Genomic DNA, 27,794 nt, shown 5'->3' on the forward strand with positions numbered 1-27,794 from the left:
TTATTTAAACAAAAGAGTCTTTTACTGGATGGAGGTTACAAGAGAGATTAAAACAAAATGGATGAAAATTAATTGTAAGAAACATATCTTTGCAGAGATATGCTCCTGCTGAAAAAGGATCAAGTCTTTATACCTTTTTATATGTGTCCTAGAAGGCAAATGAAGACATAAACCTTACCTCTCTGTCTTACATGCTCTTTCACACACTCTCACAAGTTATAGGAAATAACATCAAGCCACTGAGCACAAACCCAATTCCAGAGTATGCAATGATTCACACATTGACATGGTTTTATGAGTACTGACAATGTGAAAAGTTGGAGCCAGCTCGGCACCTAAAACTACCAGCCCTGGTAGATGGGAGAGCTTCTGGTTAATCTCTCATCACTGCTAGTGTTACCTTCAGACAACATGCTTATAGCCTCATCAGTCTGCTGGCTGTCAGTTGTCGATATCTTCTTCGAATCATGGATATTGCTTTGATAGTTCACTGGTGAGGGATAGGCATTTTCCCCCGCAGTCGATGAGGACATAGATTCCCAGGGTATTTCTCTTTTTCGCCATTTCAGGTCCACTTTCCATCCTGTCCACCCATAGAAAGCTAACGTGAAAAGAAAGCCTTGCATTGGATTAAGAACCCCCTGGGAAAGAGAAGTACAACAGGAATTACACCAGCAGGGCTTCATTTTGAGCTCCAGCAAAACACTTTGCATGTATTAACAACTTCCCTTTCAATGAACAATTACTGACTTTATAATATGCTATTTGCATACAAATAAAAATGTATGTTTTGGCCATTGCAGACACAAACAAATCAGAGTAAAACACCATGACCTATTGTTCTAAAATGGCCAAGGACATCCCAGAGAACCGTAAGCACCAAATGATTTTTTAGTATGAATTTTAGCCAGTCAACCCCCTGGTGTGTTTTTAACTTTCCCCACAAACTCTAGACTTTTTTATTCATGAAAGCAAATATTTTTTTCACTAAACACCAAGTCAAATATATGAGAGTAGGCACTAGCATACACAGACAAGCTTTTCAAATTAACAGGAATTGATCTATCTGGAATTCCTTTAGATTCTTGAGCCAGTGAAAATATCCATCAAAGTGAGACAGAAAAATGGGGAGAGGCACTGAAAAAGAAAATCTCAAGTGATCTCCAAAAAACTTTGCCTGTTCTCAGTGCGATGGGATGCTTAGCAAGTTAATGGCTTTAGCTGCTTCCATTTTTCTCACGGGAAAAGAGGAAATTATTTTTACAGCCAATTTAAAAAATAGTTCAGTTCCTAGACTTGACCTCTTGCTCTCTAGGTGAGCAAGAGCAAGGTCTCTGTCACATGAATGTGTTCAATTCTTCTCAGGAGAGGACATTGTATTAAATCAGTTGCATCACTTAATCCTTCAATATCAAACTGTTCAAGGGCTTAACTATACAAAGGATGCTCAGGCCTTACGGCTATTTAACAGCTCCAGAACAAATCCTCTTGGAAAAGGAACATGCAACATCACCTCTGAAAAATCTCTTGTCAAATATTCTAGTAGGAGAAAAGAGGATAAGGTACAGCAACAGAACAGCATCTTACAGCTATTTTTGGTGCCTTGTTTCCAAGATTTTTCATTTATTTGTCCCCAAATAATGACCAGAGTGTCAAGATATAGGATGTAATTATTCTTTAAAATTAGTTGCAAACAGAGAATTGCCATAAAACTGCCCATTTAATGAGGAAACCTTCAGGAATTGTGAGCTAAAACTTTGCAGCTTGCATTACTGCAGAGATTAGCAAGGTTAGGCTAGAAATCATTGTAGTGGTTTGTTCTGGATCCTAAAATGGGTAGTGATCACTCCCGAGAGAATGCATACTCCAGTAAATGGGAGAAAAAGTTGGTCTCTAATACATTTTTGTCCAAGTGTCTATGAGAAATGCACTCCCAGTGACTGCTCATTCCTTTCTCTTACTTAATGATTTTCTTCCTTGATTTTCAGAGTGTTTATATCCCCCAAAATCAAAAACCACATACTATACTGGTGCTGTTCCACCAGTCTTATAACAGTGATTTCTAAGACTAAGCAATGTCACTGTTGACCTACCATTATAATCCATGTGATCAGTGCAGCACTTCTGATGTTTTTCAGGGGCATTTCATTGATATCTGGCTGCATTTCAAGGTAGAACAAAAGGGTCTCATTGATGATATTGGATGACCAACTATTGGAGGAGTAAAGGAGAAAAAGACAGTTACGTACATGTATGTACATGTAAAATATGCTTTACCTTTAAATTACAGAAATTAGGATCACTAATAAGGACAGTAAGGTTTTTTTTTAATCATAGAATCATTAAGATTGGAAGAGACCTCTAAGATCATCAAGTCCAACACAGCTAGACTTGGTAAATCTCAATCTGAAGGCACTAGTAGGTTTCTGAGATCATGATCAGAAATCAGACACCTACCCAGACAACTAGCCCAGGGCTAGACAAAGAAGTCAACATAAAAACCAAACAAACATACAAATGGAACCTGATGATTTGAACTTGCTGCAGAACAATGACAATAAATTGCAGAATAAAACTGAGATGAAAAGTAACTGTGATCCATAATGGGAATATCATTCATGCCGACTTTTTTCACTGGTGCCTTGAAAGAGTTGAGCTCACAGATAAGGAAACCAAATATATGCACATGTCGTAGTAAAAAGCCTTAGGAATTCCAGCTGGAGTTGGAATTTCAGGGTTAAATTACAGCAGACTTTCAAAATGTCCATAAAAAAAACCCTACAAAGCAATACCAAAGTGTACTTTAAAACCCTTGAAAATGCTATCAATTTTTTTGAATAAAGGTAATACTTGTTTCCAAATAAGGATGAGGATAATCAAGCCTCATTATGTGAAAGAAACTGAGTATGTTCTACACTAAATAAAGGTTATAGCAAGTGGCTGTTATTTCCCATGACTTCTAAACAGTTAGACTAGCATTTCTTTATTAGTTCTACTGCAGCTTCAGAAAAGTAACCATCAGCATCCATGTCATACTTACCAAAGGGTTTTATGTATTTTTTTCCCCCAGTTATATTTTATCACAGTGTAAAACCTCCTGCTCTCCCCTCCCAAATCTGTAGGCATCTCTTCTACCCTCTGTTGCCCCAACCTGCTGTCTTTGACTAAGTCATTCCAGATCTGACTTCTGGGATGGAAGGAAATCTTCTGTAAGCTTCTGAGAGGGCACTGCCTCAGTCTCTTTCCCTCCAGTAATCTCTGAGAGAGGTTTTTACACTCTAAAACCTATGTTTTAAAATCCTAAACCCGAGCTGTGATTAATTTTTTTTTTCAAAGGGAAAACCCAGAATGAGACATAATGGAAATAAAAAAATGTCCCCACAGTGTCCACAGGAAATTGGCCTTTTCTTTCATGCTTGCTCCCAGGTCATCAAGCTGGCCACCATTCCTTAGGTTGCAAAGCACTTCTGTAGTGCCTCTGGGTTCTTTCTTTCCACAGCCCTGGAAGCTTGACTAAATCTCTGCTCCTCATTATTTCAGCAATTTCCAGGAAGCCATGCCTCAGGATCCTTTACTGCTGTCTCTCTCTCCTTTCTCTGCTGGCTACCCTACCCTTCACATTGGAAACTTCACTTCCAAGCCAAGCGGACTCAGTTATTCCCTAAGAAAAGATAATCATTTCCCCTCAGAGCAGTCCAGCAGCCAAGACAAGATAAAAAAGGCAGCCTTTCACCCTGCTCAGCCTTTTAAAGCAACATAACATGCATTAATACACCTGAGTATAAAAAAATTAAGTAGTTGTAAAGACTATAAGTTTGGCCAAGTCATTTCACTACTCTAGGACCATTTCCTGTTGCCTCACTCCTCTCCTCCCTGTCCTACTGTCTCTCTCTTTCCTATCCTAACTCAAAGTACTATTTTCATGGAGAAAGACGGAACACTAAAAAAAAAAAAAAAAAAAAAAAAAGATTAAATTTCACACACAGTCTTATGGACATTTCTGGCATATAACCTTGTATTTCTAGTCAATAACCATGTTCTTTTCAGGCATTTGGGAGGCAGCATTACATAATCATAGCCATGAAGACAGTCTTAGAAGCATATTTATTGTAGGTTTTCAGTGATGTGTTTGGTGACAAGAGGCTCTGAGAAATGTTGATTACAGAAAGCCATCTATCAGCCCTCAGTGCTGGGGAGCTGCTGTACCACACAGCTTCAGTCTATGCCCAAACTGTTGAGAGTTTTTTTACTATTGTTTCATGGTGCTTTTGCTTTTCTGTTGGTTACACATTTTACCATTTCCTCACAGCTTTGTGATGTCATAGGAATGATTCGACTCCTTTGTGAACTAGTGTAGAACTGTTTCTTCCTTATACACCTTCCCTTCCAAGCATACAGACAAAAAAATGAAGCAAATTATCAGGCTTTACTCTTGTCCCTGACCTTTTCCACCTGGGAAAAAGGCAAAAATAATGCACCTCTTACCAAATAACAAATACCAGCATAATTTTGAAGAAGCGCATCTGGATCTCTGTTCCCAGACGTCTTTCATTCTCCGTATAAATCCCTTGTCTTCCTTTCAGTAAGGAGGCAACTGGAAAGTATACAATTATGTTCATTAATATACATGTATCTTGTTAGTTTAGGCACAAGAATCCAGAAGGCAGATGCCTGTAAAGAGGGTACAAAGGAACAAATGGATTTGTCCCCAGCAGCAGTTCAGAAGCTGGAAGGACCGTCATCAAGGAATCTCACATACAGCCTAATACTAAAGGAAAATCATTACACACATTTGGATTCCTAAAACGACCCACAAGTCGGTTTCTCTTCTCTCAATCCCCCTAAATATATTAAATACTATGGTCAACATACTTTTATTTTATAACTACAGGTAGTGCATACAACTTCTATACTATGTGTGATGTAATTATACACTTACTACGTGATGTTCAGACTAAAATAGAATAGATTCTATTCTATTATGCACATTTTATTTCACTGTGTCATTGATAAAGCATTAGCTACACCTCTAAAACTTGAAGATGAAATGTCAGAAAAAATAATTATGCCACATGCTGTTCAGATGTCACAAGGAATATACAAATGCACAAACAAATATACTCTATGTATTTTCCCATAAAAAGGGCAAGTTCTTATGGGAAAAACTTCTTAAAAGAACAACTGTTCCTTTGAAAATCAGTATTACTGAGACACAGGATAGAAGGGATGAATGCTAAACTGAGAAGACTAGATCTTCTCCTGCTGTTTTTATATAATCAGTGTGTAGATAAACTCAGATACTGCAAACATCTAGAAATTATCATATTACATACAAAGAATGCATTGAATCTGTGGCTCATTTCTTCCAAGCACTGGATAGCAAATAAATTGGAACTTCAAGATCTCATCTGAGTTGTGTACAATTCCCATTTGTTTCATAATCTCAGAATCAGAAGGGACAAAATTCTGATCACATTTTATTACAGTTTTAGCTCCTGGGCTGCCAAGAAGTTAAATCAACTCTCAGATCTCACCAATGTTATCTTTAAACCAGAATAAATTACATTCCAAAGTCCAGGTTGGTACCAAAACTACAGTAGAGTTTAGCATCCACTATAAATTGCCTCAAATGCTTTAAATCAAGTAACATAGAAATATCTTCAGCAATCTACAGTAGGGTTTTATAACAGAATAGGTTAAGTATGTCATCAGAATATTTCTCTAGGGCAAATTCCCCATGAAGATGGTATCTTCATTTCAATAGGCAACTCTCTCCCACCCTTTGCTGAGAAGCTGTCCCACATCACTGAATACAAAGGCATGACTTTCTACAGTACTGTTTTCATAGAATCATAGAAGTAACTGGGTTGGAAGAGACCTCCGAGATCATCAAGTCCAACCCTTGATCCAATCCCACTGTGATTACTAGATCATGGCACTCAGTGACACATCCAGCCTCGTCTTAAAAACCTCCAGGGATGGTGAATTCAACACCTCTCTGGGAGGCCAATCCAATGCCTGATCACTCTCCCTGGAAAGAACTTCTAATATCCAACCTAAACCTCCCCTGACAGAGCTTAAGCCCGTGCCCTCTTGTCCTATTGCTGATTGCCTGGGAGAAGAGACCAACCCCCACCTGGCTACAACCTCCTTTCAGGGAGTTGTAGAGAGTGATGAGGTCACCCCTGAGCCTCCTCTTCTCCAGACTAAACAACCCCAGCTCCCTCAGCCTCTCCTCATAGGACTTGTGCTCGAGTCCCTTCACCAGCCTCGTTGCTCTTCTCTGGACCTGCTCCAGCACCTCAATATCCTTCCTGAACTGAGGGGCCCAGAGCTGAACACAATACTCAAGGTGTGGCCTCACCAGTGCTGAGTACAGGGGAAGGATCACTTCCCTGCTCCTGCTGGCCACGCTGTTCCTGATACAGACCAGAATGCCATTTGCCTTCTTGGCCACCTGGGCACACTGCTGGCTCATGTTCAGATTCCTGTCAATCGGTACCCCCAGGTCCCTTTCTGCCTGGCTGCTCTCCAGCCACTCTGTGCCCAGCCTGTAGCGCTGCAGGGGGTTGTTGTGGCCAAAGTGCAGGACTTGGCACTTGGCCTTGTTGAACTTCATCCTGTTGGAATCAGCCCAACTCTCCAGCCTATCCAGGTGCTAAATAATACATATTGATTGATACTGGCCTGTAGGAACATACCTGCTGATACTGTCCTCCTAAACAGGATTGGGTTGACCACCATCACTAGCAGGAGTGGGGCATAGGTTGTGACATAATGTGGGATTGCATGTTCCAAGCCATTTTCACAGCTGAGAAGAAATCATTAAAAGCTTATGCATTTTTTCCCCATAGCTGACAGTTCTGGCTATTCTATGTCACTTTTAACTTAAAAAAAAAATAAAAATAAAAAGGAAAGAAGCAAACAGATGCAAAACTTATCATTCATAGATCTTCACCACCAGTTCATATTGGACATAAAGCTGATTTTTAACACGCACTGTCTTTGTACTTTTTCTCAAATTTAAAGGAAAGTTAAATCAGGAGTGGGAGAGCAGTGGCTCACAGCAGAAGCTGTATCACAGCCCTGCAGCATGCCCAAGTGCCTGTATTGCCTGGCATATTTCTTCTGGGCCCCCTGAAACCCAGGGAGGTATTTCTAGCATACTCACTGACTCAGTGGGACATGCTTGTCAGAGGTCAAAATGTCCAGCTTTTGGATGTCTGTCTCTAAAGCTGACCAAACGACATTCAAATGACCAGACAGTGCTACGATTTTGCAGTCTGTTCCCAGAGTTCTGCTTACCTGGAGATAGAGGGGTAGTAAAGCAGTGCAATCCCCTCCACGCAAAGCAGCACTGCAAGGCCCCACGTCATCATGTGGTACAGCACAATTGTACTGCAAGCACCAAACAGACAGGCACAATTAAAGATATCAGACTTTACGCTTTCCATGTTGCAAGGTAAAAATAGGACCCTCACTGAAAAAGAGCTTTACATATAGGAAATTATGCAGAACAATACTGGCAGTACATTAAACTAAGGAAAGGAGGGGTGGCGGGGGGGCTCCTTCAGAAGAAAAATGAACCAAAGCAAAGTTGTTCAGGTCCTGTCCCCTCCAGCCTGTAGGGTAGAGGGTCAGGACTTCTTCCCTTCCCTTTATCCAGAAGGAACTCCTGCATCTTTAATTTCTCCTGCAGAGAGCGAATTAGCAGATTAAAATTTAAGAATGGAGCTGAACAGTCAAATAAAACACTCACTGAATTTGAAGAGAATTATGTTTAATTTTCAGAGTTGGATACTTCTCCTGTCAGAGAGATTCAGATCTGTGTGTGTAGAAAGTCTTTTGCTGTTTACTCTGATCTTAGAATCAAGCACAAATACACATGATTTTTTTGGCTAACAGGGAAGGGGGAAGGAAGCAGGGCCCAGATGTTTCAGGCTAGAACTGTGGACTTCACAAAATCAGGTTTATCCTCAGCAGTCTGAAATTAACTCAGAAAGCCCCATCTTGGTAACATTTGCCATAAGAACCATGTCTTCTGTCCCTGACTGCTCAGTATCCTCTGGGAACAGGGGCACATAATTCCACATTTAGCAGTAGCAACTGAAGGTTATTTTGTTCTTTTAACAACCATCTTAGAGACATCAGATGCTTTCTGTCTGGCAATAAAGCACGGTACTTTCCAAAGGGTTTAGGTTCTTCTGTCATGGGCATTGCAGAAAAATATATGGTAAATACCTTTCATTCTTCTGAGGAGTTTTACAAGCGTGATCAGAAGGGAAATAATGACCACCCTGAGAAGAGGATAAAATAGAAAATCCGAGAAAAATTTAAAAAGTTCTTAAAACTATATTAAATTCAGCACTTTCCCCCTCTCAATTTTTGATTTTCAGGATAACACTTTTTTTTTTGCTGCAAGGATCAATTTCAGGTACAGAGTAGGTACCAAAATAGATATGTTACTGCCATAAAATTTATAGACCACAATTTGCTTCATATTTTTCCAAAGGTTAAATGAGTCCAGTTACATTTAAATTCAGGTTGGATGTACATAAACATCTGAGCATTGCCCTGGCAATTTAGGTACTTGGAACACCACTCATCCCTATCATTACCTATCATATGAACATCAGATGGTTGTACAAACTTCACTTACACCCTTAGATAGCTGCAAACAAAGATGTACAGTGTTGGAACAAAAATAACAAATTCAGAGCTTTAACTCTGGTACCTCAGTCCAGCCGATCTTCTCACCACCAAGTAAGAATCAACAGCATAGCAAAACAACCACCAGAAGCCAGCGCTATATAACAGCTGGATCCACATCTGGAGGGGAAAAAAAGCCAAATGTCACAGCTGTTTCTCGAGTACCACTGGGGCAGGGGAGGGACTTTGGCCTGGTGAGCTGTTCTTCAAATGTGTGTATTTGCAAGACAAAATCATGAAGTATGAAATCTTACTCAAAATCACAGGAACAGCATTGTTGTAGCCTATGGGTCAAGTCACAGGTAAATTGAGCAGTGTTTGCTTTCACAGGTTATTTTCTAATTTAGAAAACCTGTTATTTACCTCTCCATTCCTATTACCTCAGTGTCATAAGTGAAGCCCAAAGAAATTTATAGTGAGGAAGTTTTGATTTTAGGTTAAAATTTTAAGTGTTTCTCAGTAGCTGAGGCATGAAAATATAACTGAGGTCAGTTATAACCACAGTATGCCTACGCATTCTTGGTTCTGAATGTGATAGGTATTTTGTCAATGCACAAGAACGTGATTCAAGGAATGGTTATCAAGAGAAAAAAGTCATTAGTGAGAAAATCACTCACCCTCTGGAAAAATATCCATACTGAATTTCCTGACTGATTTCTTCAATAAAAACCCAAAGGAAACAGATTCAAGTCAAATTCAACAGCATTCTTGACCTGACCCTATGCATTTTACCCATGACTTTGTATAAGATAAGTGACCTTTCTCTGCCACTGTATATAAATTCCACATTTCTTCCCAGTAGGAGCTGGCTCTTTGTAATAGTCTGGAACTGTTTTAATATTTGGATTATCTTCCCTCCAAGACATCTTTCAATTCTTATCTGAATATCCTTTATCACAACTCCATAGTAACATCATTTTACATCTGGAAACCAACATACTTTTTATTGAGCCAAATGTCAGTGAATAGAGATCAACATTCCGTCCTCTGAAAGGCAAATCAAGCAGGGAAATATTTCCTTTCCCCATGGGTGTAGACCCTACCTCTAGTCATTTGTGGCACAAATTATTCAGCATTTAATTCAAACACCGTGCACAGGAGCCAAAAAATAAAATTCCACTCTTCCCTCTAATGCACTTTACCCATGGCTCTGAGCATGTAACTTCATCTGCACGTTTACATATTTCTGCAGTTGAAAAATCCCAATTTACTATATATACACACGCATACACATATACAAAAATAAACTGCGGGGATTTCCAAAAAATCCAACATATACAAAGGACATAAATCAGATGCACTTATAACCAAAATTTTCATATGTTATCTTACTTTTTAGCAAAATGACATATTTTGCCCCGGTGCCTAAGAGAGTACCCCTCTGCAAACCATTTAAAGGAGATGTCTAACAGCCTCACTATTTGGAATATGTATTGGCTTGTGGTTAAGTGAAATAAAACAGTGGTACAAAAATAAAAAATAAAATAGAATTGGAAACATTTTATTAACTCACACGAGAATATGTATGGGAAGTGAGTGGAAGGAGGGTTAGTTTCCATTCCAATATAATTAAATCTAAACTTAAAGTGACTAAAATTACAGCATTTTACTAGAGTCCAAGAAGGGGAAAATAAAAATTGTGGTAGACCGATATGCTGCTCACCATCTAACCTGAGATTCAAATGAAAAACAAGCAGTCTGCATACAGTATCTTGTCATAATTGAAAAATACTATTTTTTGTGTTAAGGGCTAGAAAGTGAAATTTAAAACATGAGGAAACATAGGTTTTGAATAGGACATTCTTGCTACAAGATACTGATGCTGTTGCTTTCCTCTTTTTTGAAGAAAAAAATCAGTATATGCATCCAATAAGCAAAAAAACATGTATGACAGAACTGAGAAGCAATAGGTGCATGTAATTTGTATTTGTGTACATGGCACACAACTATCATGTTTGAAATTGCCATTATATAGGCATATAAGGCACAGTGAGTTCAATTTGGCGCATATTGTTCTATTTACAAACTATTGAATAATTTCCTTTACATGCAGCATATCCACTTCTACATTGTACACTTTGAACTGCAGCATTGTGTAGCACCCTGCCTGTCCTGATCCAGGCTCTCATAGGGGAGGCATGAATGCACTTGTAGGGGTGTGGCAGAGGCTGAAACCACCATATCCAGGCTCTGACTCACAGCTGCATTTCCTTTTGGACACAGTAGTTTGCCTTTCAGACTCCCCACACGGAGGGACTGTTAACTGGGAGGAGAAGAAAGGGGGGATGGTCTCTGTACCTACCGCACTCCCCACACAGAAAGTGGAAGGCCACACATCAGTCCCGTTCACCACAGAAATGTTAGCTATGAAGCCTGGGAAGCCCAGCCATACACTTGACCTAAAGATCATACCTAAAGACAAAAAAAGTATTAATGCTTTGAATCTGCTGGTGTGAGTCACATGCTTTCCCCGGGCCACATATTTCACATCGCAGCCCAGATTTTGTGTGTCTCCCGGAAGGCGATGGCTGCAGAGGAGCACAGTAGGGACAACTCTGTTATTTAAATTGTCAGTGTAATCGTTCAGGGAAAGCAGCCCCAAGAGTCGGAAGCTGCTGGGACTTGTAATATTATGTAGATTAAAATCTCACTTACTTACAGATGGTCTGACACACTTCCTTAAAATAAACTGAGTAGCAGTTAACAGATTGACATAAACCAGTCACTAACTATTACAATTTTACCAGCATATATTCATACGCTGATATTCACTTCTCTATAATTCCTCATTGCTGAAAAAAAGTTTATTTCCTTTTTTCCACTGCCTTCATTTTTACAAGCAACTCTTTTCCTCTCTGTCACAGGACTGAGCCAAAGCAGGGCTTCAGAATTAGGTCAGAACAATATCCTTTTTAAAAAGAAATTTAGAGTTTGTTAGTGAGGTTTTCTGGGTTTGCTTAAAATAAAGCACCAACATATAACAAAACAAACACCCCAGGTTTCCCACCAAGAATGAACTGTTTCCCACCCACCAAAGTGAGTCTAATACAAACACAATACTGGATAACTAGTTTGAGTTTGCCTGTGAAAGAGAAAGGGAAAAAAACAACTCTACTGGCCTCATCTGACTAAAAGGACCTTTTCCAGGTGAATGCACATATGCATTTTCTATATCCCTCTTTCCTTATTTCCCCCTTTAATGTTTGTTTAAGTATTGGTATTTACTAGGTACTGTGAGAGAACTTGGCTAGGTATGAAAGGGGAAAAGACCTGAAACACACACAGACACACACACACAGACACACTCCCCCCGCCCCATCCCCAGAAGCAAGAGACACAAACCAGCACTGCTTCTGTTACCTAATGTGAAGGAAAAAATGCCACTATAGAAACAAACTTGTCCTGTATTTTCATGTGTCATGGTAATTTATACACAATTTGGCAGTAAATGACCGATGGGACAGCTTAAGACACATTAGTTTTATTTTGACTCATGTATTTTTTATTCTCTGCTGTTCTGTTCCTCCAGCTTATCAGCCAAGGGCTGGACAACAGGTTATCCTTGATAAGGGAGCTTCACTCCCATTTCAAAAGCCTGTGTCCAGCTGCAATTCAAACTCGCTTGCTGTCAATGTAATGTGCCCAGAGAAGCAGCTGGCACATGAACAAGAAGTACACTTGGTCTGAGAGGATTTAAAGACACACAGGATAGTGGTTTTCAAATGTAGTCCTAAGGATTGGTTAAGTGTGTAATGTCAGGTTTAGTTTTCAATGTGCTGCATCACCACCACTTTTATGCCTGAGGACCTGTCACCATTCTGGATTTTAATTTGTTTTAAAGCACAGATTTTGGTGTAGATTTGTCAAGTACTTTCACTTCCCAAGTATAACTATTAAACAAGAACTTTCTCCCCAAAGGCCTACTATTTTCTGAACTCACCTAGCTCAAATCTTTCTGTGAACACACACAGCATGTTTTCCTCAGAAATCTCTGCTATCCATTCACCAGTTTCATTTGTCTATGGTACCTCAGGACAACATGAGCCTGCTACAGCAATGGCAAGGCACATCAAGTGGGCACTTACCTAAGCCTCCGAGGATGTCACAAATGGAGATAAGGAGAAGGATGGTGGAAGAGGAGGAGGCTTTGGGCATCTTCCGTGGGCTCTGCCCTTTCTTTGGCAGAAGCTGCAGGATGGTCAGTGTCAGACTGATGGAGGCACTGCCAATGCAAACTCCGCAGAAGACTTCAGGCTGGAAGTTCATCACTAGCTGTGTAGCTGCATCCCTGTTAGGGCAGCAGTAGGTTTCTAACCTTGGAGAAGCCATGAAATGCCTGGCTAGTAGAGGGGCCCCAGGAGCAGAAGAAAATGCTGTTGCTTACCCAAGGCAGCATTTACTTTTTCTTCACCCTCCCCATTAGTCCTTGGTGATGAGAATCACGCGATTGATGGATCATGTGCTGCTGCTGCTGCTGTTGCTAGAAGTAAATCCCCCAGAGCTGCCTTTCTCAGCCTCTCCTAGCAAGGAGATCAGATCCGAACAAGAAAACACAGTGTAATCTGAAACATGCCCCATGCTTGCTCAGAGCCATTGGCAACAGTTCACTCACATATTTCTGTTTGCACAGTATGTGATACAGGAAGACTTAAACTCGTCAGAGCGTTGAAGATGGTTTAAAATAAATAAGGATGCAGTTACCAAAGTAAAAGCATTAGATTTTAATTGTGTTTCTCTTTAGCCCCATCCCACACAGCACCCTTTAATTACTGCAAATTAATTGAAAAGATGAGTCTGGATACAAGCAGCCCCAGTCTTTACAGAGAGGAGCAGGGATATAAATCCACATACTAACCAAAATCCTAGTTTTAGTGATCCAACCCACCCACCTCTGTAAATAAAATTAGAAACATACCCTATCACTACAGAAGGAGATTGCAATTGGGAAAAAATATTAACCTCACCCTATTTAAATGGCAAGCACAGAAAAAAAATCCTCTCTTTAGTCTGTTCTGTCTGCATTGGATCAGCTTGACATGGAAAATTCCAGGACATAGAATTTCTCAATAACATTTTTATCTTTTCTTTTTTTTCTTTTTTTTTTTTTAATTTGGTAAGGGTTTTATATGAAAACAGGATTTTGATCTGCAACATTTGTTTTTACTTTATAAGCTAGACAATATCTTTTAAGACATGCACTGTTAGACACAGCAGCAAATACTCACAATTATAAACACAAAAAGTAATTCTCCCCTCTTAGGTAAGCTTCAGACTCCCTGTATCAGCCCTCATCCTTCCAGTAAACTTGTTTATTGGAACACATTCAGGAAATACAGGAGGGAGCATTGCCAACATACTTGAAGTCAACAGCTTGTTTATTAACATAGTCATGGATTTTATAATTAGTCCCCATAAGAAAAATTTACCTAACCTTTTATTTACTTTTTTTTTTCCCAGTGGTCCAGCTTAATATTTTAGCAGAAATTACAAGGGGCTAGTGAATGACAGTGGCATGTTTTGTGTGTAGTGCTTAAAAACACAGAGGTTTCAGCCAGCGTGTTTGCCCTCAGTAGAGAAAACAGCCACCAGTCCTGGGTAAAATGGTACCTGCTGCTTTCTTCATTAGGGAAAATACCTTTTACACTTGATCCGAGCAAAGGAACAAACCCCACCAAGCTCATCAGCCTGCTGACTGCTGGCGGGGGCTGTGCAGCCTCCAGGTGCCAGACAGGGGAGCAGGGCTTGGTCGACAGCTGGAGCTGAAGCTGCCAGACCTGATGGGTGTCCACCCAGCCTGTTCCAGGAGACTCCCCAGCACTCTGCCTGGGCTACGACACTCAAAGAGCAGGATGTCAGCTTGCAAATTCAGACTCCTACACACGGATGTCCATTCGTCAGCAAGGTGTCTGAACTCCCATTATAGTCAACTGAGGTCTTAGGCAGCCAAGCTTACTGTCTAGACTTTGTCTAGAGAGCTGTTCAGCTCTTCTGAAAATAAATGCACAGAGTGAGCTGAGTAGGCTCCTGTGACCATACTGGGAACTTACGCATACAGACCATCAAAGACTCTAAAACCCAGGCAGCTGAGCTGAATGTTTTTTCTGGATGTTTTTGCTCCTTTAAAGCATAAAGAGATTTCCCTGCTCCATGGGTGAGGAGTGACCTTGATGTTGCAATCCTATTTTTTGTTGCTACTATGTATACAAAAATCTATTGGCGACAGCAAAGTTGCAAAATCAGATTGCCCTGCTCCAGGTAGTCAATACAAGGCTCTGTTGTCAGTACAAGTTTGGGACTCCTCAGACTCCTCCGCTAGGGCAGCAGTGTGTGGGGTTGCCACATTTCAGTCAAGCTACTGCGTTGAAATCTACCCGGCTACTAAAGAACAGACATTACCATCCACAGAGACAGATTATTAGTTAAAATAAAGCCATCATATGCCATATATACAATTCAAATACATATAAATTAGAATAAATTATGTTTGCTCTCATTTGAAGGGAAATTTACATTGCTTGCCTTACAGCAAAACTTTAAATTATTAGACAGAAATGGACACTGATTAATAGAAGCCTTTAATTTCCACTATCAGGTTCTACAATTGCTCCCCTCACTATTTATGTTGACATTTTCTTTCCTTCAAAAATTTGAAAAGCATGTCAAGTTGTTACCCTGACTGTTTGTTCTGGCTTACAGATCGGAATGTTTTGTGTGTTTTGCTTTTTCTGCTTATCATTTGTTTTCACTGATCTTGACCGTGATCATCTAGTTTGCCCACATGGATTTACCACTTATTATTGTAACTTCTCCTTGCCTTTTTTTCCAGGCACTTCAAAACTACTTTCATTCCTCAACTGTACTCTAATACTCTGGAGACTAATTTTTTATCCTTCTCTTCATTACTCTCCCCAGTTTTGCCAGCTCTGCACCCTACTTTCACTGCTTTACTTCTCTGAGTGAAGGATTGTTTTTTAACCTCTTCTGGGTCCCTTCCCTCCTGTAACCTCTGAGGATTTGATTACACAATTACTTACACAGGGAGTAAGTGTTTTTTATTGGAAGCAAAGCATATGACCTCTAGTATACCTAATGAAAAATAGAAAACAAAGTAACTCATAAATGAATGGATACTCACCATGATACAAGCAGAGGTGCCTAAAACATGCCAACATTTGAGGCTGAATGGGCGATGGATCTGCCAAACTAATTATCTCAGCTGGTAAGATCTAGCTAGTCTCTGGTTCTTGTTGCTGGTGTCAAAATATACAGTAATAACAATCAAAGAAATTCAAAGCTGGTTTTGCAGTCTTACACTTGAGATTAAACTGTCTTCTTGTGGTTATGAAAATGAGAGGATAAAAGCTGGGGACAAGGGCAAAGGAAACAGAAAAGCAGTGAAAGAAAGTAAGAGAATCGGTTTTTTGCCTTGTTAAGGACCATTATTTATTATTCAATAAAACTTACATCATTCTACAGGTTCTCTCCGAAATTACCAACACACTTCCCACTTCTGACAGTGGTATGAAACAGACCTATGAATATGATATTGCTTTATTTGTGAACTAAGGCAGGATCTTAGCTAAGCAAATGTTGTAGCTTGGAGACAACCATGAGCACACATACAAGAAACATTAAAAAAAACCCAACCAACCAACCAACCAATCAAAAACCCAAACAAAAAAAAAAAAAAAAAAAAAAAAAAAAAAAAAAAAAAAAAAAAAAAAAAAAAAAAAAAACAAACCCCTGGCATTGCAAATACCAATCAGTCACACTCACAGCGTAAGTACAACATTGCATAACACTAAAAATTCCAGTCCTGGTTTTCGACATTGACAAGAGTGTGCTCAAGAATGAGAACAATACTGTGCTCCTTGCAAGGAGAACATGTGTGTACTCCATACTTTTAGAAATACCTACTCACTCTCTCCTTGGATCCAGGACATAATGTTCTATCCTGTCCATGTTCATCATTAAGATGAAACACTGGCTTCTAAGGGAAAGCAATAGGTTTACAAAAATATGACAGGCCTGCATTTCTGTTGTTAATATTTCTGTGTGTTTATGGCTTATGCTTGAGTGTGCAGCTGTACATACTTCAATCATTGTTTTAATTAAATCTGGGACTACAGCATTGGTTTAGAAAGGACAAGGAAATTTGTGGATACAGAGACAGAGGATAGTTTATTTTTGTTTATATGTGTAGTTTAATGCATGAATTTACAGCTCCCAGTGAAGATCTTACCTACCTTACAAATGTAAAAACTATACTCGTCAATGGTTCGTGATCTCATTGTCTTTTACACATCACCTGACGTAACATTTCCCAAACTGAAGAAAGCTAGGTCTGTCTTCAAGCTAATGCATGCAGTTATGATCTCCCCAACAGATCCTGAAATATGTTCTTAAAGGCCTTGACATACAAATCTTCTATATGCTTTAGCACCATTCTTCATTTTATCTACATAGACTTCTTGCAATTAGATTTAATTTGTAAGAAACTATATATCCTTTCCAAAATCAGCAGTACTGATTTTTAAAGGTAATTTTAAAACTGCTTTTCACTTAATGTATAACTGAAATTAATGGGGAAATTCACAACCCAATATTTCTATTTCAAGTTTTATACAAAATTAGGAAGGGATATTGGAACAATAGTGATATTCAAAGCGTAATATCTGTCATGATTATAACAGCTTCAGACTCCATTAAAAAGAACTGGAAGGAAAACATGCATCAATTCCCATTCCTCAGTGATTGAAATATAGAATTGTAGATTATTCATTTACATTTAAAGACTGGGAATATTAATTTAGAAGTATAATTAATATCTCATTTGCATAAAAATAATAATATTTAAGTTCTTTTTGTTTTCTCTAAGAACAAAAACATAAATAGTGAGCATTTGAACAGCTCAATAATTGTGTGTATTGGACTGATGCAATCATGTTACACATATTTTCATCATCATGGCTAGGCTTCATGAACAAAGATTTGAGAAGGGCTCTACCCACGCTTGCTGCAAGCGCGCTAATGGCTGAAAAGGCCAATGCGAGATAGACATGTCCGGTTGCAGAAGGCACAGCACAAAGTCTCCTTAGGCGGTATTGGCAAGACATGGTTCTTTCTGTGTTGTCTTTTCTCCTCAAGAATGACCCTGAGTGTATTCTCAAAAGCAGCAGCAGCATTATAGATGGTGTGTCTCCAGGACTCCCAATTGGAGGCCAGAGTAGCCAAATGGTGGTGATCAATATGGCCAAGGCTGAGGGATTGTTTCAGGCAGTCCTTGTATCTCCTCTTTGGGCCTCCTCTCTTGTGGCAGCCAGTGGCAAGTTCCCCATAAAGCACGATCTTAGGGAGGCGATGGTTCTGCATCCCGGAGACATGCCCTGCCCAGCGCAGCTGAGTTCTCAGCAGCATGGCCTCAATGCTTGGGAGTGCTGCCTGTTCAAGGACAGATGTGTTGGTCACATAGTCAGTCCAGTGGATGTTAAGGATTGTACGGAGGCAGCGCTGATGGAAGCGTTCTAAGAGACGCAAGTGGTGGCGGTAAACGACCCAGGATTCAGATCCACATAAAAGAGTAGACAGTACAATGGCTCTGTAAACACTGATCTTAGTACTTTTCTTCAGGTGTTTATTACACCAAACTCTTTTATGGAGTTTAGCGAAAGCTCTGTATGCCTTTGCTAAGTTGTTTTCTATCTCTTTGTCAATTTTACTGTCCGAGGAGATGATGCTTCCCAAATAATTAAACTACTGGACTGACTTGAGCTCTGTTTCGCCAATGGCGATATGGGGACGACGGAAGACTTCCTGAGGTGCGGGTTGGTAGAAAACTTTTGTTTTCTTCAAGCTGACTTTCAGCCCAAAAAGCTCAGCAGCCTTGCAAAGCAGGATGTTAAACGCTGCAGAGCTTTCAGCAGAAAGGTAGTTTGAAGACAACCTGGATGCATCCTCAATCCAAGCATTGGCACCTTACTGAGTATGTCTTGGTGCAACAGAAAAATGTTCGTGATGTTCATCATACCCGAGTGATGCCTCATGCAGTATGTCAAACAGATCATCGCCTTGTGCATTGTAAACTTAACTACCACTTTAAAGTTCACACATATTTTATTGACTTACTATATACCGTCTCCAGGGAAATGTTACCTTACCTGGCTTTTGTGAAGAAACATACAAATATTAGTAATTGAAACCGTGCCTGTAATGCATTTAAATTAGTAAACAAGATTTAAGCAGATGAAGTACAAAAAAACTGAGTAGAAAAATGTATTCATAAAACTTGAGAAAATTATTTTTGCATAAGGACTGGAAGAACAAAATCCCATATTCTCTATGCCAATGCTGAGAATATTACAGTCTTCAAACCTGTATTAAGACAAATTTTTGTGGCCACATTTCTGGACAAATTCCACTCTTAATCACTGTCATTGTTACAATATTTCAGAGAATAAAAATATACCTCTGTTTAAGCATCTACACAGACTACATGAGACAGAGTTTGAATAGGATCTGAATAATGAAAAAGACTGTGAATGAACGAATATTATCTCTCACACATTGTGATATTGAAAATTGGATATTAATGTTCATAAGCATGCAGATGGTACCCTGATCAACAACATGTTGAATGTTTATCCTGCCCTCAGTATCTTCCAAAGGAATCCTGGGCCCCACCACTTCTGCATTATCTTTGAGAGGTTACATTATTTGATTCCCTCAAGGGAAATTAGGTAGGACACTCTTATATCCTTGTTATGATTGCTATACTGTGCGATCTTGTTAGGTTATATCTCCCACCACCCAGCAGTTACGTTTTCAGAGCCCATTAGCACTAGAACATTGTCTCATAAAAACTCTTGTTCTCAGACCAGTCTATGTAACCAAATCAAAATATATCCTGCAGCACTAACTTCACAGCTCTTACAATGCAAAAACTCTCCAAGGCTCTATTAATTAAATTGCTAAAAATATCAATATACCATGGCCAACTAGATGATCTTGTTGAATGCTGTAACCATGTATCAAAGGGAATTCTGACAAAGTGCAGTCCACATCCAGACCACAGACACCAGCCAATATCCCCCCTTTGAAACCCCATGAGCATCACTGTTTGTTTTTTTCCTCTGCAGTGGCTGCATGGCCAGCAGTCAGCCCTGCAGCATCTTGGGACTGGGTAAAGGAAAGCTGCAACCTTCTGTTCCACAAATTCTTGTCTTTCAGTTTCTGAAATGAGCAGATAGCTCAAAAGCATGGCTTAGCTGCCTGAGTGAATCAAGAGAAAATGCAGTAATAACAGCAGAAACATTATAATGCAGGAAGGAGTTGGGATCCACTCTTTTGACTTTTCTTTGAAATCATGATTAAAAATCATGATTTCATTGTCAGGAGTGGACTTCACAGTCCAGGGTGGACAAAGTAAACAGTATCCAATGAAGTTTACTGGATATACCCTTCAGATGAGCAAGATGGTTGCACTATATATTTATATTACAGCTTGGCTACATCAGCTACTCCTATTAGTCAACTTCCTGGGAGCATAACTCCAAGAAATCGTTGGGTCCTAGAACTGCTTCAGAAAATGCAATCTTCTGAAAGTAATCCTCTGTGTAAGCTTTAACACTCCATAAATTCAGACCTTTAAAAGAAACTGATCTTTGGGGTTGTGACAGGATCTGTCTTACCACAGAACATGGGCAATAACCCCCCCCACCAAAGCTGTTTCCTCAGGATGTTACTAACAATGCTCCAGAGGCATGAGTCTGCTTTACACAAAATTCAGCTAAGGAAGTAGTACCTTCCACAGCCTTATTCTTTCTAAGCCAAACACAAGACAGGAAAAGCTAACCTGAATGTTGCACTTTTTCTCACTTGTATGGCTTGGTAGGATTCCCTCAAATATCCTATGAACGGCTAACTGTTCTGGTAGCAGAACTGAGAGGGGACCACACCTACACATTTAGTATAAAGGGGCGTAGCACTCTGGGGGTATGTGGCACACACAGGACTTCAGGGCATGCTCAAAACATTACATCTGCCCTAATATCACCACATTCATGCAATACCATACATCTGGCACTGCTGGATGTTGATAGCCTGTTGAGCATACCTGATGCTTTAGGGCAAAATGCTATGGCACTGCAGAAAATAAAGAACTTTACTTCATGCCTTCTGTGTGCTTAGATGGACTCTCACAGGTGCTACATCCTACGACCTTTACCTGGACACGGTTCATTTTCTGTGTAATCAAGCGGAGAGTAGAAAGGTCATTTGTAATGAAGAAATGCTGTCTGTTTATAGAAAGCACTGAGAGATTTATTTATACATGGCTGATAGGCAGAAAAAGGAAGGTCTGCTTAGGGCTAGCTAGCCAATGAAGACAAAGTCCAAGTGAAAAATGCCAGATTACAAGGCTTTTGTCTGCTCTCATGCATACTCTGGTCTCTTGCTATTTATCTATCTTTTTAAAAGCCTTCACAGTGTTCTCTGCAAAAGAGCATTTGAAGCCCTCCCTTTGGCATTTTCCCTGACCATGCCTGCTCCAGTGACCATCTTCATCGGGTACAAAATTTAGATGTAACAGGGTGTGATACCAGTTTAAATGCATTAGAGACTTTTGTTAGCCTCTGAGGCTATGTCCCTCACGTAATTAAAATGGTCCAGCAACTGCTTTACAGCACATGAGGGCAAGTGGCACAGCACAGTTTGTACAGAGAACGTTATCATGTAACATGTCTTATCAAAGAAGATGGACAATGAAAAACACCCCCTAATGTCCCATGATCAGAAACAAGGCCACAAGAATAAATATTACAAATTATGCTTTACTGAAAAGATGGAACTTCATGAAGAAAAAAAAAATCCTAGGTTAATGAAGGTGCACTGGACATAGATATGATCAAATACAGCTATATAGTCAATACATATACATATACATATACATATACATATACATGTAGGTATATATATATATGCATATACTGCTGGACTCTCTTCCACAACTAAAAAAGAGTGGCTTCATCCATACTATCTCAAAGTAACACTTGCCCACATTATCACCAAAACTGTGTTCAAGCATTGCCTAGTTAGCCTGCTGATGATGGAACAGTATGGACAGTCACGTAACTGGTGCTTCAACCTGTGTGCTCTCACAACCTCTGCTTTTTGGTTTCTTTGTAAAGTAGTCATCTGAGATGTTGTGATACTTTGATAAAGGACCCTAATGTAGGAACTGGAAATGGAATGAGTATATAGATACTGGAGGGACGATGGCCCAAGACAGGAGTTAACGTGTGCCTGAACTTGACTACAAGCTGAAAACTGCAACCCTAGGGAAAACTAATTACCTATTCACCTCCTCTCATTAGCCTGTATGTTATCTTCTGACTCTGCAACCACATAAGGAGTTGCTATTGACATTTTTTTTTACTTCAATCTTGTTATCATGCAACACTGTGAAAATTATAAATCATGATGCAGACCACAGATTACAGGAGTCTGTGTTAGACTCATCACTTTTTTCTTGTCTACAGGTCTAATAGGTCTCAAGATCTGATCCAAGAATATTATTGTTGGCAAACCATCCTATTTTTAATTTGTCACTCATAGCGGCAGTTTGTTCCACAGTGCATGCTCACACCCTCATAAAATTGCCCTGAAGTACAAAGCATACGTGCTGTGAGAATAAGTAAGAATTGAACAAAGTTTGAATTGAAATCATCATGGGAGATAGAAATATCAGGGCATCATATGAAACGCTATTCTTTCACAAATTTCAGCTTTATAAAAAGCCCTAGGTAAAAAACACAGAAGATTTCTCTTTTTTTGTCATAAAAACCTGAAGAATTCAATATATATTTGAGTTATACATATCTGAAAGGCTGAGAACTTCTAAGGCTTTTTCCAGCACTAATTATGTGCTAATAAAGCCTTACTTGCAATACAGGAGAAACAAGACACACTTGGGAAAGGTTTTTAAAGTGCCTAAATCATAGAGGAGATATCCTGCTGGAGCTTTTCAACATGGCATTTTTCATTCTGGTAAAGTGGGTAATTTGTTGAAATCAAAGTGTTTTGCAGAAGAGCGTGATTAGGCTGAATTCATCAGAAGCAGCATGGCAGGTTTCCAGAGGAAAGCCTCTTGGTTCCCAGATATGCCAGGATGTCTGTCTGTTGGGCTGCTACCCAACCTGTTTCTCCAGGTTCTCGGGACTTTCAGACTACACAATAGACTGTCAGCAGCTTGCCAAACCTTGAACTACTTGATCAAAAAATCCATCCACTTCTGTTACAGGAACTTCTTATCACTGTTTCAGTTGTTCTGGTCTTTGTGATGATAATTTTCAAAGACATTAGGGTTTAAAACAGGAAGGAGCTGAAAGCCACCGTGCAGCTAGAAAGCTACAGTCTAATCACTGTCACTGAAACATGGTGATATGAATTGCATGACTGGAGGGCTGCCATCAATGGCTATAAGCAGACCAGAAGGGACAGGCAAGGAAGAGGTAATAAATATTACAAAGAAATTCTTTACTGTGAGGGTGATGAGGCACCAGAACAGGTTGTACAGAGAAGCTGCGGATGCCCCATCATTGGAAGTGTTCAAGGCCAGGTTAGATGAGGCTTTAAGCAACTTGATGTAGTGAAAAATGTCCCTGCCAATGGGACACTGGATTAAATGATCTTTTAAGGTCCCTTCCAACCCAAACCATTCTGCGATTCTATATTTCACTGAATGTTTTGCTAATTGTACCATAAACATTTTATAGGATTAACTTTTGCTCCACCTACATTTGCATGCATGCCCTATAGCTTTTAAAAGTAATATTACAGATTGCTGTGCCAGTGAGCTATTTATCTGAGAATAAGACATGCAAGCCCATAACACACATCTTGTGACTAATTTCTCTCCTGAGTTCTGGCAATAATCTCACTGTATTCACAGTATTGTGACAAAACTGTAGCCTTCCGAAAATGTTGTGGGTTTTTTATTTTTGTGTTTTTTTTTTTTTTTGGGGGGGGGCGGGTGTGTTTGTTTGTTTGTTGGTTTGTTGTTTGTTTGTTTTAATTTTTCTTCTTTATTGTAGAGATCTCACACTGTAGAGAATGCTGGCAACTAAAACGATATTTCTTCAGCAACTATGTCAGCTGATTACATAGAAGATGATGCCTTGGTACAATTATAAAATAGCTAGGTTATTTTGGCAGATACCACTAAGAATGTGTACAAGTCTGCTCTACCCCTGTGCTGGACGTTGTAACCCTTGTAACTGAGCCGATAGAGCAGAACACGGGCAGTGGATCAGCTGTTCAGTTTCAGCATCTTAACTTAAATTGTCCATGAACTATGCATGCTCCAGGGCATCAATTTTTAATTTCATATGGATGAGGCAGAGGCACTTTGTCTCTTCACCAACCTGTTGATGTTTGGTGGTTAGCTCCAGGAAAGGAGTGGTAACAAACAGTGGGAGGTTGTAAAGGCTTACCTCACCTCAGTTCTTTACTCCATAACTATGAGTCAAGAGACTCTCCTTCTCTCAAATTTCTCAGCTGCTGGGGAATAAAAAAAGCCCTGCTGACATTGCGAGGTCCAGCACAATGAATGGTTTCAAGACTGACAATAAAAAAGCTTATTCCAGAACCATCCAACAGGTATCCTGCATGATTCAATGCAAGGTGCCCCAAGGAAAAGGTGTGTGGTGAGCAGCCACGAGGGTGAAGCAGGTTGTACCTCAACATCACACTGTGCCTGACACTGTGTAAATAACATCCTGTCATAAGTAATTTATTCACAGTTTTGGTGATACCAATGACTAAGCAGAGAAGAGGTATGCAATATGAGCAACAGAAAGAATGGAGGCCGGGTAAATTCTGTGGAACAAATTTCCCTTGAAATTGTTAATCAAGCTTCAAGTACCAAAGTAGGAAGACAGGTGAAGTACTGTGAAAAGAGCTCGGGTTTTATAAGGCAGGGATTCACAGACTGAATATGTGAGAACCATTCCTTAATATAGTCTGATATCTCCTTTTACATGGCAGGAGAAGGCATTTAGGTAACTTTTGTGTATCAATGTAAAGAGTCTTTGATACATGTATCTTTGGTACGTTTTTACAGAAGAGGATCCCTTTTATACCACACTGATCACAGCTGCATCATTTTCTGTCCTTAATGTGAAAAAGTCTGTTACTTCCTCTGATATATTCATGGCACCCTGATGTATCTTGCATTTCTACCTTCTATTGCAAACTTCTGTGTACTCAGAAAACGTTTGACAAGCTGAGGATTTGGTCACTGAGGCTTTTGTTAAACAAATACAGTTATCATTGGTCCTCTTATCACACAGACAAAAAGTAATATTTTAGAGCACATTCACTTAATCCTTTGTTCTTTATTTGAAATCTTGTGAAGGTTGGCGAAGCTGCAGAAATTCAAGTAATAAAATTATCACAATGTTTTAAGAAGAGCAAAAGTACAAGGCTCCAGCTGGGTTCTGAACAAGCTTCAAGTCCCACAGAGAGGGAGGATATAAAAGATGTGGAGAGAAATTTGACCAATATGACAAATGAGAATTCCTGTCTTGCTTTGATTTGTCACAAGCTGAGGAACTGCTTGATGACTGTGTCAGACTACCAGGCTGTAAAATAGCCTCAAACTTAGCTAGAAAGTTGTTCTTTACTGAGGCTTCTCTAAACTGTGAGTGTGAAAACTTTCAGATATTCTTTCTTTAGGCAACTGCTTTCCCAAGAGCTACATGTCCTCATCTTCCACTGGCGTAATTACAGTATCAGTTTGACATTTTTCAAAGGATGGTGATTCCCGGCTCTAGATATTCCATTTTTAAAATCTGTCCTCAGATTTCCCCATCATTCTCCAATACTGAACTTATAAGACCAAATCTAAAAGCAAAATAGTAATGTAAGTCTTGAATTTCTTATGTAAAACAAAATGTTCAAAATAAAGAAGAATGAATGTTTTGCAGTTGAAAAAGGGGATACAAACAGGGAAAGCCTTTTAGAATGCAGAATTTGCTCTTCTCATTAGTGACGTAAGCTATTTTATTTCCATTTCATTTCATTTGGCATACTTGGGGATACACTAAAGTTCAGGTTGTTATTCTGAGTCCTTCTCCTATTACCATGCTTACAAAAACCAGATTGTATACTGCTGCTCTTTAAATCTTCCAGCTGTAGGTTATACATTGCTGTGTAGACAACCTAGTATGTCTTGTACAAACATCACTGTAGACTTTATCTCAGATTCTAAGAACAACTGGAGACAGGACATTGAGTAAACCACTTGTACTTCTATTTGTCTATAAGACAGAAAATAATTAGAGAAGAAATCTGACTGAGGATCTGAAAGTCATTAGAGGCCTCAAGTAACTTGATGCTATACCTAGGTTTGGTAAAAGGTTTGTATTTAGCAGGATTCTCACAGAAGGATGTATAAGTTTCGGTGCTCTCTCCATTGTTCCTTCTATCCCTTAATCATACCAATGATGTATTTTTCTTGTTCCTAAATGTTCTCCAGTCTGCTGCTGTGACTGATGATTCAGATGCTCTCAATTCTGAAACCAATGTTCTCTTTAAGTATTAGAGAAACACCCTGTAGGTAATGTTGGAAGCATAACAGAAACAAATTGCTTTGATGCAAGACAGGTTAGTTTCAGGAGGAATAAACCAGCTGAAACAGGAGTTAGGGGATCAGACTACATAATTAGAATGGCATAATGGTCACTTTCAGAAAGCAAAATACGTGAAATGTCACATCAATATACAAAACCTTGAAATCCCAGTGCATATACTTGTGACAAGCTAGGAGACAGCTTGTCACAGGAGAAAGTCCCTTGAAGTTCACTAGTCTTTCAGAAACTAAAATAGAGATTTCCCTATGTCTTACTTAGATCAAGCAGTACTTTATCTGATTGGTCGTGAAATCCTGGCACACAAGTATTCCAGGCCAATTCTGGTCCTGACTTAAGGCACTGAAGCTTCCTGTAAAGTGATGCAAATGAGCTGAGAGGATTACAAGAAATAAGCATTTTACTCCCAGCCCCCACCCCCAACTGAATGTCGGTATCAGGCAACCCTAAACCTTATTTCCTATCCATAAAATAAGATTTGCGTGAAGATTAGCAATTCCAATTCTGCCTCGCACTCTGCCATCAAACTTTTTTCAGTCTGGGACTCCAAACCTCTTCCCCGTTGGGTTCATCTGCTGTAGGCTTCACCTGTCTTTCCCATGGCTGCATCCTGGCGCCAAGCCCGTCCCGACCTGGGGCGGGCGCTGGTGCGGGGTTGCCGCTAGGGGGGCTCGGCGGGAGAACCCGGACCGAGACTGCGGGGCCCCTCCGCCCCACAGGTGGTGGAGGCAGCGCGGGGCAGGGGGCGCGGCCGGCAGGAAGCGCCTCCCTCCCTCGGCGGCTCCCTGAGTGCCCCCCGCACTGCCCGGTTTCCCCCCGCTCACCCTTCCCGAACACCGCGGCGAGACGGGAAGAGCCGTCCCCCTCTCAGCTCCCTACCCCGGCCTCCCACCGCCAGGCACCGCGAAGGCGGGGCGTCCCTGGCCTGGGGGGCGGCCACAGGCGCCGGCTGCCCTTTTCCCCGCCCTCCACCTGCTCGCCGCTTTTGTTTGGCAACGGGGGTGTGGGGGAGGCGCGGCTGCCCCTGCGTGTGGCGGGGCGGGGGTGGCCCGGGCACGGCCCCGGGGCTGCTCGGGGCTCACGGACCTTGTCGCAGCCGCCTTTGTCTGGCGGTCGGTCCGGGACTGCTCCCCCACCTCGCCCTGCATCTGTTCCTCCTCGTCCAGGGGATCGCGCCGTGGGGCTGCCGCTCCCGGGGAGGGCCGAGCGGGCGGAACGCGAGTTTCGTCCTCTTTTCGGGGCGAGAGGGAGGCGGGGGCCCCTCTCCCCGCCCGGCGCCCCGCGCTGCTCGGCGGCGTTTGCCCCGCCGCCAAGTTGCCACAAGTTGGAGCCGCCCCCCCGCCGCCGGGCTCTGGCCTCGGCGTGAGACAATACCGCGGGCTGCGGGGAGGAGGAGGAGGAGGAGGGGGCGGGCGGAGCAGCCCTCGCTCGCCGCCGATG

The 27,794-nt window shown here is 40.6% G+C and overlaps 1 protein-coding gene across 4 annotated transcripts; it reads right to left on the reverse strand.

The window, feature by feature from the left end:
- On the reverse strand, positions 1 to 27,733 carry GPR143 (G protein-coupled receptor 143). Of its 4 annotated transcripts, none has more exons than XM_027890249.1 (9): positions 27,441 to 27,733; positions 12,795 to 13,229; positions 11,012 to 11,121; positions 8,735 to 8,829; positions 7,306 to 7,398; positions 6,702 to 6,811; positions 4,486 to 4,594; positions 2,094 to 2,211; positions 1 to 641 (listed from the first exon to the last, which is right to left on the reverse strand). In XM_027890249.1, exons 2-9 carry the CDS (start codon positions 13,036 to 13,038, stop codon positions 342 to 344), a joined length of 1,179 nt encoding a protein of 392 aa, XP_027746050.1. In that variant the 5' UTR covers positions 13,039 to 13,229; positions 27,441 to 27,733; the 3' UTR covers positions 1 to 341. The 4 variants fall into 4 exon arrangements, with proteins under 4 accessions (XP_027746050.1, XP_027746048.1, XP_027746049.1 ...); XM_027890247.1 differs by having other exon boundaries at positions 12,795 to 16,071; XM_027890248.1 differs by lacking the exon at positions 27,441 to 27,733 and adding an exon at positions 15,845 to 16,253 and having other exon boundaries at positions 12,795 to 15,087.
- Between the last annotated feature and the right edge of the window lie 61 nt (positions 27,734 to 27,794).

The sequence above is a fragment of the Empidonax traillii genome, unplaced genomic scaffold (assembly GCF_003031625.1).
Source record: "Empidonax traillii isolate 1590-97213 ecotype Southwest subspecies unplaced genomic scaffold, ASM303162v1 scaffold282:size975252, whole genome shotgun sequence".
Lineage (NCBI taxonomy): Eukaryota > Metazoa > Chordata > Aves > Passeriformes > Tyrannidae > Empidonax > Empidonax traillii.

Bases quoted from the DNA above. Each gene is read 5' to 3' on its own strand.
- GPR143 (XM_027890249.1), bottom strand. From the start codon at position 13,038: ATGGCTTCTCCAAGGTTAGAAACCTACTGCTGCCCTAACAGGGATGCA. The intron at 11,122-12,794 runs GTAAGTGCCCAC...TTTTGTCTTTAG, and splicing joins TGACATCCTCGGAGGCTTAG to GTATGATCTTTAGGTCAAGT. The intron at 642-2,093 runs GTAGGTCAACAG...TCTCTTTCCCAG, and splicing joins TGATCACATGGATTATAATG to GGGGTTCTTAATCCAATGCA.